The sequence below is a fragment of the Vipera ursinii genome (assembly GCF_947247035.1).
Source record: "Vipera ursinii genome assembly, chromosome: 4".
NCBI lineage: Eukaryota > Metazoa > Chordata > Lepidosauria > Squamata > Viperidae > Vipera > Vipera ursinii.
This window is the reverse complement of record NC_139514.1, coordinates 61,290,650-61,302,263: the sequence shown is the minus strand read 5'-3', so window position 1 is coordinate 61,302,263 and position 11,614 is coordinate 61,290,650. Positions and strand designations below refer to the sequence as shown.

At 35.9% G+C, this 11,614-nt stretch overlaps 1 protein-coding gene across 7 annotated transcripts in view; it reads right to left on the bottom strand.

The window, feature by feature from the left end:
• DMD (dystrophin) overlaps nucleotides 1-11,614 on the bottom strand; it is a 906,062-nt gene that overhangs the window by 414,559 nt on the left and 479,889 nt on the right. For all 7 annotated transcript variants that reach the window (XR_014492555.1, XM_083362891.1, XM_083362889.1 and 4 more), the window contains 2 exons: nucleotides 4,424-4,618; nucleotides 1,142-1,314 (listed from right to left, as the gene is read on the bottom strand). Coding sequence is in view for 6 of the 7 variants with exons in the window: in XM_083362891.1 (XP_083219017.1) it covers nucleotides 1,142-1,314; nucleotides 4,424-4,618 (368 nt within the window). In the remaining variant the exon portion in view is untranslated. The remainder of the gene's footprint in view (nucleotides 1-1,141; nucleotides 1,315-4,423; nucleotides 4,619-11,614) is intronic.

Here is an 11,614-nt window from a genome sequence, read left to right as displayed (position 1 = left end):
CTATAACCAAAAAGGATTTGGAACTGCATAAATGAGGAAGAGTAATTCCCATCCAAGGCCAAATATGGAATTTCCTCAAAATAAATTTAAGACAATTTCTCCCCATACAGGCCCGCATAGCCTCACACACTGGGATAGGATCTCAATATCCTCACTTGGCTGGCGTGGAGTCAAATATACTGGATATTATCAGTATATTATTGATATTGGACCCCAAACTGATGGATGACTTCACATTTTGTATAGATATTGAATGAGAGCAGTCAAGCCTTGTGGCACTCACAAAGAAGGGACTTAGGGAGTGTACTCTTATGCTCACAACCATCACCAACTAAAACCAGCCCTGAGGGAAGGAAAGATATACAATAAAACAGTGCCCCATTCCCAATGCCTGAACCAATTTAGATGGATACCATGGTCAATGATACTGAAAGCTATTGAGAGATCAAGAGTATAAGGATGAATGCATGATCTCCATCCTAGTTGAACGCAAATCATCTATAAGGATAGGCTGCCTCCATACTAAATCCTGGCTTGAAAATTGACTGAAACAAGTCTAAATAATCCACTAACTCCAGAATTCTCTACAATCTGACTACTTCTCTAAAAGGGAAAGTTGTAGACAGAGTGATAGTAGTCTAAAGCTATTGTGTCCATGACCTATTGAGGAGAGACTGTGCCACTGCTTCCTTTAAGGTTGGAGAGCCAATTTCTCCCTCACACCATACCATGAACCCAACCACAGAACATCTCTTTGACCACTTTCACAACATAGGAGGGACATGGATTCAGCACAGAAATGGCTAAGCTAACAGTGAAGAACCTTATAATTGTTCATATATAATTAATCATATTTATACATACCTACTGGGAATACCAATAAAAAGATGATTTACGTGGGTAAAATCAGTCTGTATTTATCTTAGATGCAACAATACAAATATGAGGGATTTTTGACAATTATTTTGTCAGAAAATTCTCTGAATCTATTAACTCTTCCATTATCAATGTCCAAATATTAAGACATATTCAATGTGGAATCAACAAGCTATTTCACAAAGATAAAATGCAACCATACATTGTAAGTCAGATGTAATGAAGCTTATCATGGGTAGCAAACTAAAATAAAGAAATTACTTACGCCTGTTGATCCCAATATATCTTATTAACTTTTTCCCACTGGGAAGTAAGCTGAGTCAGCTTTTCTTCAATTTTCATAGCTTCACCAGGTGTGGCACTTTTCAGAACTGCAGGCTTCTTGTTCTGAATGATTTCAATTTGATCTGAATATCTCCTTAGGGTGCCCTTAATTTTCTGCAATTCAAGAGGTGGAGGGGGGACAAGAAAGAAGAAGGCATACAGATGTTAAATTATTAAATAAATTTCTCCTTCTATAATATTTCTATATTTTGACCAAGAGGAAAAAAATGAAATATTTCAATTAATCCATTATGTTATAAGAGGAGAGAGACAGATGATAAGAATTAAATTGTGTTTGGCATTTGGGAGAATCTTGAATTAAGAAAGAAGAAATCTGGCAATGAAACGAAGGATTTTTTTTCCTTTTCTTTTCAGTGTAGTCAGAAGGACTAATATTTCAAGTTTGCATGTGGAGTAATTACTTGTGGAATAATTTAATCTTTTGAATTTTATTTCAATTTTTATTGATTTAATAAACAATTGGCAAATTGTTATTTTAATATTAACAGGAAATCCTGAATGTTTTGTCCTATGAAACAAAATTGCACTGAAGTAATATAAGATACTATAAAAGCAAGAATTAGGTCAATGCTAGTACTATCTATGTTTTTATCCTCACTTTCACTTGCACATTCTTTCCTAATTGTAGGGAATATATCCATTCAAGCCAACATCATTTGATAATCATCTGTTTCTTGGCACCAAAGAGCCCCAAATGAAATCAGGTTTTAACAAAAAAAGGTCTTTTCAATATATATGCTGAGCAAAGAAAATAAGCAATGCCCTTTAGAAGTGTCAGAGTCAATAAATAAATTTGATTTGCCTGGCTTTAAGAGTTAGCTTCACATTGAATTGTCTATAGTGATATTTCTTTGGTATTCCTATGTATTTTAAAATTCTGATTGGTGACTTGAAGCAGTCTTAATCTTAATTATTTATTATTATTATTTTATCCAGGGATAACTCTTGATGGCTTAAACATATTAAAACTATTACATGTTAAAATAATAAAACAAAAAATAACTGTAAAAACACTGTTAAAAGATGAGGAAGAGGGGAACACAAGTACATGGAGAGAGGTGAGGTTTGATGTCATCAACAATTTTATAATCTGATTTTAAGAAATGCATTTTACTTTCATTATAAATATAAAGATATGAAAGATTAGGGAAGCCTATTAGTAGATTGAGAAATCATTGGGATCAAAGTCCTTATTATCCCTCAAAACCCAAGAATTTTCCATCACTACATAGTATTCACTTTATTTGATAGTTAAGAACATTTTCTACACATTCAGTTCTTCTATCATTTGGGCATCAAGTGTCTATCAAATATTTTTATCCTCAAACATTAAATTGGAATGTTATTTCATTAGCATAGGTGAACAGATTGCACTTACTCCTAAAAAAGGAATAGAGCCGTTTGGCTCTCCTTTATGAAAAGGTTTCTTTGTTGTTTCTTTGCCTTATTTGGTAGAACCCAGATGTGTATTTCTTTGATAAAAATGCAAATGCATTTTGGAAAATATTGTCCTGGATGAATACCAAATTTGTAATCATCTTTCAGCTTTTTATTCAGATACCATAAATGTAAGAAGCAGAGCTTCTAGTATTCATAAATGAAAAAGAAAAATCCTCTGTGAAATCACAGCCTTGAATATATGCTAGAACTATGCATTATAACACACCTATAACATTAATAAATCCAGCATGTTTAAAATTAAAAAGGCATTCTTGCTGGGCAGTGACTACAGTGATTAATGAGTAACCACCATAAATCTTATTACTTATAGAATTATCATGGTAAAAGAAAGAGGAGGGGAGAGGGAGAAGATACCATGGGGTGAGAGAGATGGAAAAAGAGCAAAGATGAAAGGTAATTCTTTTCTCCCCAGATTCATTTTCAAAGGAATCTTCTCTTGAATTCATTGAATTATGATTTGTGTTTTATGCTAGTTATCCATGGAAAACAACACAGGCTTTGACTGAGGAAGCCTAGTTTGTAGATGATGTAAAAAAAAGGAGAAAATACAATAACAGCAGATAAACATGATAGAGAAAATAAGTAGAACAGAGATTCTGGAATTCTTTTAAATTCATCTAAATATGTTTATATTTTCTTCTGTGTAAAGGAGTCAAACTTGACTCTCTGTGTATATGTCTTACTGTTTTCCCATTGGGTTCTGTATCTCTGTGCAGGACAAGCTGCAGATCATCTCCTTAAGTCATGTGATAAAAAGGAGGTAGCAGCAAAGAGTTTAGAATGGAGAGATTCCCAACATTCTGATTTGCTGCTCTCTCCGTCAAGGGAATGCCCTGAGTGATTTTCTTTTTCCTCAAAATTGTTTCTTCATAGGTTAAAATTGTTCACTGTTTTGCAGAAAAAATATTTCATTTATTATGCACAAAATAGTCATGAAATGTAGGAATCCACATGGTTATTTCAAAAGAATACAAAATGTGATTGTAAAAATAGGGATCTTCTAGGAAATGTTAGGACGTAGCAAGCAAATATGGTTGTTTGATGTAATTTAATCTTTGTAGTACTTGAATACTTTTAGGTATAACTGGATGTGGATATGTGTCCATAGATGTGCAAACTTAAAAGATGTATATGTGTGTGGATATGAGAGGAGCAGTTTGGTTTAGTGGGTAAGGCATCAGGCTAGAAAGTGAGAAACTGTGAGTTCTAGTCCTGCCTTACCCTCAAAGCCAGATGGGTGACCTTGGGCTAGTCACTTTCTCTCACCCCTAGGAAACAGGCAGCGCCATATGACTTCTGAAAAACCTTGCCAAGAAAACTGTAGGAACTTGACCAAGCAGTTTTTGAGAATCAGACTTCATTGAAGAAGAATAAAAAAAAATCCATTGGAAAATGACTATATGTAATTAAATATTTATATAGGGAAACATATTTCATGCCTATTGAGTTTTGAAGAGTTTTGAAATGGTGCAAAAAAGTAATTTTAATTCTCTTTTAATTTTTGTATAGCTATTTATATATACCCTGTGAACCGCCCTGAGTCCCTAGGGAGAAGGGCGGTATAGAAATCAAATAAATGAAATGAAATGAATGAAATGAAAACGCATTCAAGTTTTGTAAAATAATATTGAACTCATTTACTCCACTGAAAATTGTGCTTTCCAATTTTTTTTAAGAGGGAAAATATCCAACTTTCACTCTAAGTAGCTGAACACATTATTTAAATGGCTTGATTTCTTACCTTGAGATCATCTTCTTTTCTAACAAGATTTTCATAGTCCTTCCCCTGAAGAGTGGGAGAATTAAGCAGGTCTTCCACAGTGGACAAAGCTTGTAGAAGCTGTTGGATCTCTGTCAGGTAGGCAGAAGGCACGTAAGAAGTTTCCATTGGTACACCTTCAGTCATCAGTACAGTAGTCTCCTCATGAACAGTTTGCTAGTACAGATATAGAACAGAAATCTTTCTTTAGATTCATTATGTAAGAACATATTTTTACAAAGCAAATCTGTATCAAGGTTTATATAATGCACAATTGTGTTACTGTCCTTTTTAATAGTCTACATGTAATATTTCACATATAATCATCCAAATTAATTTATTTAAATTCAAGTTTTTGTGCTTCTTATTCATATGTTGGATATGTGTTTGAAAAAAAAGAACAATTGCAAAACAGTACTGCTCATGTATTATGAACATGAAACATAAAATATGTTTTAAGGCTTCTCATTAAAAAAGTTAGATAGAAAACATGTCAACAAAAAAGAGTAGAAAGTGCCAAATAAATGTACTTGTTGTGTATGAGAGAAGTGCAGTGCAGACTGGAGATGGACGATTACTTAAACATGAGTCAGCAGTGTCTGGCAGCAGCCAAAACAGCTAATACAATCCTTGTCTGTATAAACATAGGCATAGAATCAATCATGTGAAGTATTAGTACCACTTTATAAATCCTTAGTAAGACCACAGCTGAAATACCGCATCCAGTTTTGGGCACAACATTTTTTAAAAAAATGTTGAGACTTTGGAAAAAGTGCAAAGAACAGAAACTAAGATGATTAAAGGCCTGGAGACAAAAACATATGAAGAACGGTTGCAGGAATTAGGTATGGCTAGTCGAGAGAAAAGAAGGACTAAAGGTGACATGATAGCAGTATTCCAGTATTTCAGGGGCTGCCACAAAGAAGAGGGGGTCAACTTATTTTCCAAAGCATCACATCAGAAAGAAAGACAAGAAACAATGGATGGAAACTAATCAAGGAATGAAGCAACCCTGGAATTAAGGAGAAACTTCCTAACAGTGAGAACAATTAACCAGTGGAACAGCTTCAGAAGTTCTAGGTGCTTCATCACTGGAGGTTTCTAAAAAAAGACTGGACAACCACCTGTCTGAAATAATATAGGGTCTCCAGCTTGATCAGGGGGTTGGAATGGAAGACCTCCAAGGTCCTTTCTAGCTGTATTCTGATTGATTGGTAGGGAGGATACGTGAGGATACAAGAGAAGAATAACATGGGCCAGGGAAGGTTGGGAGGGTGCTTTGTGAGGATTGCCAAGAATCACAGTGCAGGTCAGGGAGGGCTGAGGAGGATGAATGAGGTGCAAGAAATAAGAGGAGTGGTGCAGGTTGGGAAGGGTTGGGGTGCACAAGGATGTGAGGGGATGCACAAAAAGTGTGGTGCAGATCAAGGAGGCTCCATATGAGTGTGAAGGGTGCACAAGAGATGCCATGCTGGTTGGGGAAGGTTTGCAAGGGTGTGGTACAGATCAGGAAAGGTGTGTAGAGCTACAGTATGGATCAATGAGGATGTGTGGGGATGTGCAAGTACCAGCATGGTATGAAAGCAGTGGGATTGGGGAACGCTGCATGGGTAAGGGAGCCTTGCAACCTTGACTGCCACCTTCCCAACTGCTATTTCAGAAACCCAGCAAAGAAGAATTGAAGTTGGTAATCACATGATCAAAGGATGTTTGGCAAGTAGTTACAAGTGTGAACAGGTTGCCAAGCACCCAAATTGCCATCACATGACCATGGGGGTGCTGGGATGGCCAGAACTCTGACAGCCAGCTATAGGGCCATTGTAACTTGGAGTGGTTGCTGATTGAATGGTTGCAGATCGAGGGGTAAATTAATTCCTGATTTTCTCCTAAATCCCTTTCCACCTAGCTGGTACGGCAGCCAGGAACAGTCATGTTCCTACTATTGTTGGGTCAAGTAAGATCATCTAAGAGTTCAGCATTAATTGGAAAGCAGCAATTAAGCATGTGGTTAGACAGAAGATGAAAGCTCTAAAAGTCGAATGTATACTATCATGTCTAGTATATTACAAAGTTTTCTTAATTCTTTGTCCTGGAAATGTTAAGAGTTTATAAGGCTGAATAACTGCCTGTGTGTTGTCATTATTTTTAAGGCAGCTGATGCAAAAGTGCGAGTTGGCATGCATCATTGTGCTTCACAATATTGTGCTTGTCTCATAGGAATGTAAAGAATGTACAGTACAATTTCTGCCTGCCTGAGTAACTTATTTATCTCCAAGCTGGGACAGATGCCAATTGATGAACTGAAAAGAATGTTGATGAGATTAGCTCTTTTGTATTGTTAATGTGTGGGCTGAGCATACTAAGACTTATTTAGAGATCACAAATTATTTTTTTGTTGTAGAAAGAAACATGGCTGATTCTTACAAGAGGAAACCCCAGGATATTCATCTTTTGGGCAAGGTCCAAACTGAGTGCAATCCACTGCTTAGCAAACTCCACAGGAGGTGGAGTTACAATGTAAAAACATCACCACTTTCTAATAGTTCTATAGGTGAAGCTTTTCATATTTAATTACTTTTAAAGTCTCTGTTTCAGTTTCATTTATTGTGGATATTTATTTTATTTATTTTATTTTAATTCCATTTATATCCCGCCCTTCTCCGAAGACTCAGGGCGGCTTACAAGCTTAGCAATAGCCTTCATATTAATTTTCTCATGTAAAATGGACCAGGTTGGTAAATCTGTCTGAGAAATAGCAAATCTGCTCAATTTCAGCTGACATGTTTACTGATTGCATCAGCAAGAATAAACAATTCTATTCTTTCACATGGTATGAGAAGAGCTTATTTAGGCCTTCTATCAAAGAACCATTGCGCCAAATATAAGCAATCCTCACTACTGTCAAGAGTATTCTAATTTTTTTAAGAACCATGATTATGTGAATGTGAAGAAATGACTCACTGCAGTAAAACTAGGCTTAAAGATAAAAAGCCCCTCAGGTACTGTCACAGCATAAAAGACAGTATCAATTTTCTGCTAGAAAATAAAGAGAGTCACAATCAAAAAATGGTCTGGCAACAACTGATTGTAGCAGCCAGAACAAACACGTTTATCACCTTTTGAAAATGTGGTGCTAAATGCCAGAGGCATGGCCCTCTCACACGAATTATTACTTCCATGTGGAAATTTGAGAGTTTTAGGTAGGTCAGGAATTGCTGCACTACAGAGGAGATAAATGATGAGCCCTCCTTGTCTGCTGTTCCTTGCTACAATTTTCCTAGATATAGAAATTAATTAAGTAACTGAAACCCTGAATAATACTAGTACTAGATGACCATATTTAACCTGAGGTTATCAGTTGTAACTTGGTATAAAAAGGTAAAGGTAAAGGTTCCCCCGCACATGCGTGCTAGTCGTTTCCAACTCTAGGGGCTCATCTCTGTTTCAAAGCCGAAGAGCCAGCGCTTGTCCGAGGACGTCTCTGTGGTCATGTGGCCGGCATGACTAGACGCCAAAGGCTCACGGAACGCTGTTACCTTCCCACCGTAGTGGTCCCTATTTTTCTACTTGCATTTTTTACGTGCTTTCGAACTGCTAGGTTGGCAGAAGCTGGGACGAATAACAGGCGCTCACTCTGTTACGCGGCACTCGGGATTCGACCCGCCAAACTGCCAACCTTCTGATTGACAAACTCAGCGTCCTAACCCACTGAGCCACCGCGTCCCTAACTTGGTATAGTAGAAGCCAATATTACATTTATGGATTCGTCCATAAGCCAATTTTGCCTATTTTGGGAGGAGGAAAAATACATGGCATGTCCTGCTTAGCTGTCAAAATTATAAGAATTAAGTATCAAGATTTACATTAGTCTTCAAGAATTCTGAAAAAAAAACTTGGTGAATTTACTATTGTATTACTTGCTTAAAAATATGCCCAGAAATTCATATCCTATATGCAACTTTTGATATCTAAGGCAAAACTCTGGAACAAGCAAAATGCCTTATTATTTCAACAGCCTCTGTCTGATCTCATGCATTAATTGTATAATACTTTGAGAGTCCAGTACTCCAGTTAGAAGATGGTAAGCACTCCATTCCTAAAAAATTTATACAGCCCTTTAACTAATTGTTTAAATGATTTGGAGCACCATTTTCCCCAAACGAATAAACAAAGACCTTGTGGTGCTCCATAATTGCAGAATATGCTATCATCTCATCACAATAATCTTTTGGCTTTAGAAAAATACTGAAGATATTAGCTGTTTTCAGTTCCTTTATTAATTAACTTTATGTTGGTTTTCAACATCAAAGTAATTACCATTATTTTATATCAAGCTGTTTTAAAAGGCTATTTATTACTTTCACCAAATATTTCATTGCTCTTTCACACGACACTTTTAAAATAATAAAAGACATGGTTCTGTTATATATGGCATAAATTCTAAAATGTATTACAGGGCTTTAAAAAATTAAATAATAATAATAATAATAATAATAATAATAATAATAATAATAATAATAATAATAATAATAATAATAATAATTGTTATTATTATTGTTATTATTATTGTTATTATTATTATTATTATTATTATTTATGGACAAATCAGCATAAATGAAATTCAGTCATATTAATTAAATATTCATAATAAATATAAAAATATAAGAACTGTATTGTAAATAATAAGAATATGTACTTTTAGCATTGGACTAATTTATTTAACAGCATGAACTAGATTGCTTCAAATAAAACTGATTATATGCTTCCATACCACATTTTCTATCTCAGATATAAATTCATGTCCTTGGTTTGGAAGCATATTCTGATTCAGATTGATTATAATTATTAATTGAAGTGAAAGAAGTATAGGTGTGATTTCAACCATACAGCTTAGTCAACTGGATGACTTTACAAAATACTACAAGAAGGGATCAGACAATGATAGATATTGGTTTCACAGTTGGAACCCAAATGTTTACACATCTCTATAACTAGTATATTAAAATAACACACTACATAAGTTACTTCAAAATACCAGTTATGGAGAGATACTAACATTTGTGCTTCATTCAGGGAACTCAGTGTTCAAAGATAGCCTTGGCTGATGCATGACAAGAAAACGTTTTGTCATAAACAGTGTCAAATAATCAAGTTAACTATTTCAGAACTGTCATTCAGTATCCGAGATTAAATATAAAGGACTGAAATCAGTATAACTGCCCCAAAGAGAACTAATTTATATAATTCAGTAGTAGACATCACTATAGAAGCAAGCCGTTTCCTAAAAAAGACTACCACAGAAGCTGTTTAAGCCATGTCAATGATATTACTGAATCCTTTGGAAAAAATGCATGCATATAAAAAAACCCTCTCAGGTTTTTTTTTAAAAAAATAATTGTTAGTGTAAAGATATTTCATATAGCAATAATATTTTCAGTATCAAAACTAAGCAACAATTTTAATGTAGATTTATTTAGATTTTTATTATTAATAATAATAATAATAATAATAATAATAATAATAATAATAATAATAATAATAATAATAATAATAATAATAATAATAATTTTATTTATATACCGCCCTTCTCCCGAGGGACTCAGGGCGGTGAACAGGCCTCATTTCCACTGAATTTTAGACAGAGAACACTAATCTTATATGAAGTCTTACAGGTGAAACTCGAAAAATTAGAATATCGTGCAAAAGTTCATTTATTTCAGTAATGCAACTTAGGGGAAACTAATATATTAGATAGACTCATTACATGCAAAGCAAGATAGTTCAAGCTGTGATTTGTCATAATTGTGATGATTATGGCGTACAGCTCATGAAAACCCCAAATCCACAATCTCAGAAAATTAGAATATTACATGCAATCAATAAAACAAAGAGTGTACATAGTACAATATTGGACCTCTGAAAAGTATTAGCATGCATATGTACTCAGTGCTTGGTTTGGGCCCCTTTTGCAGCAATTACTGCCTCAATGCGGCGTGGCATGGAAGCTATCAGCCTGTGGCACTGCTGAGGTGTTATGGAAGACCAGGATGCTTCAATAGTGGCCTTCAGCTCTTCTGCATTGTTCGGTCTCATGTCTCTCATCTTTCTCTTGGCAATGCCCCATAGATTCTCTATGGGGTTCAGGTCAGGCAAGTTTGCTGGCCAATCAAGCACAGTAATCCCATGGTCATTGAACCAGGTTTTGGTGCTTTTGGCAGTGTGGGCAGCTGCCAAGTCCTGCTGGAAAATGAAGTCAGCATCCCCATAAAGCTCATCTGTGGAAGAAAGCATGAAGTGCTCCAAAATCTCCTGGTAGATGGCTGCGTTGACCCTGGACTTAATGAAGCACAGTGGACCAACACCAGCAGATAACATGGCTCCCCAAATCAACACAGACTGTGGAAACATCACACTGGACTTCAAGCATCTTGCAGTGTGTGCCTCTCCATTCTTCCTCCAGACTCTGGGTCCTTGGTTTCCAAATGAGACGCAAAAGTTGTTCTCATCAGAAAAGAGGACTTTGGACCACTGAGCAACAGACCAGGTCTGTTTTTCTTTAGCCCAGGTAAGACGCTTCTGACATTGTTTGCTTTTCAGGAGTGGCTTGACAAGAGGAATATGACATTTGAAGCCCATGTCCAGGATCTGTCTGTGTGTGGTGGCTCTTGATGCACTGACTCCAGCCTCAGTCCACTCCTTGTGAAAGTCCCCAACACTTTTGAATGGCCTTTTCCTGACAATCTTCTCCAGGTTGTGGTCATCCCTGCTGCTTCTGCACTTTTTTCTTTCAAATAACTTTCTATTAATGTGCTTTGATACAGCACTTTGGAAACATCCAACTTCTTTTGCAATTACCTTTTGAGGCTTTCCCTCCTTATGGAGGGTGTCAATGATGGTTTTCTGCACAACTGTCAGGTCAGCAGTCTTCCCCATGATTGTGATTCCGACTGAACCATACTGAGAAACCATTTAAAGACTCAGGAACCCTTTGCAGGTGTTATGGCTTAATTAGCTGATTAGAGTGGGACACTTTGAGCCTAGAATATTGCACCTTTTCACAATATTCTAATTTTCTGAGATTGTGGATTTGGGGTTTTCATGAGCTGTACGCCATAATCATCACAATTATGACAAATCATGGCTTGAACTATCTTGCTTTGCATGTAATGAGTA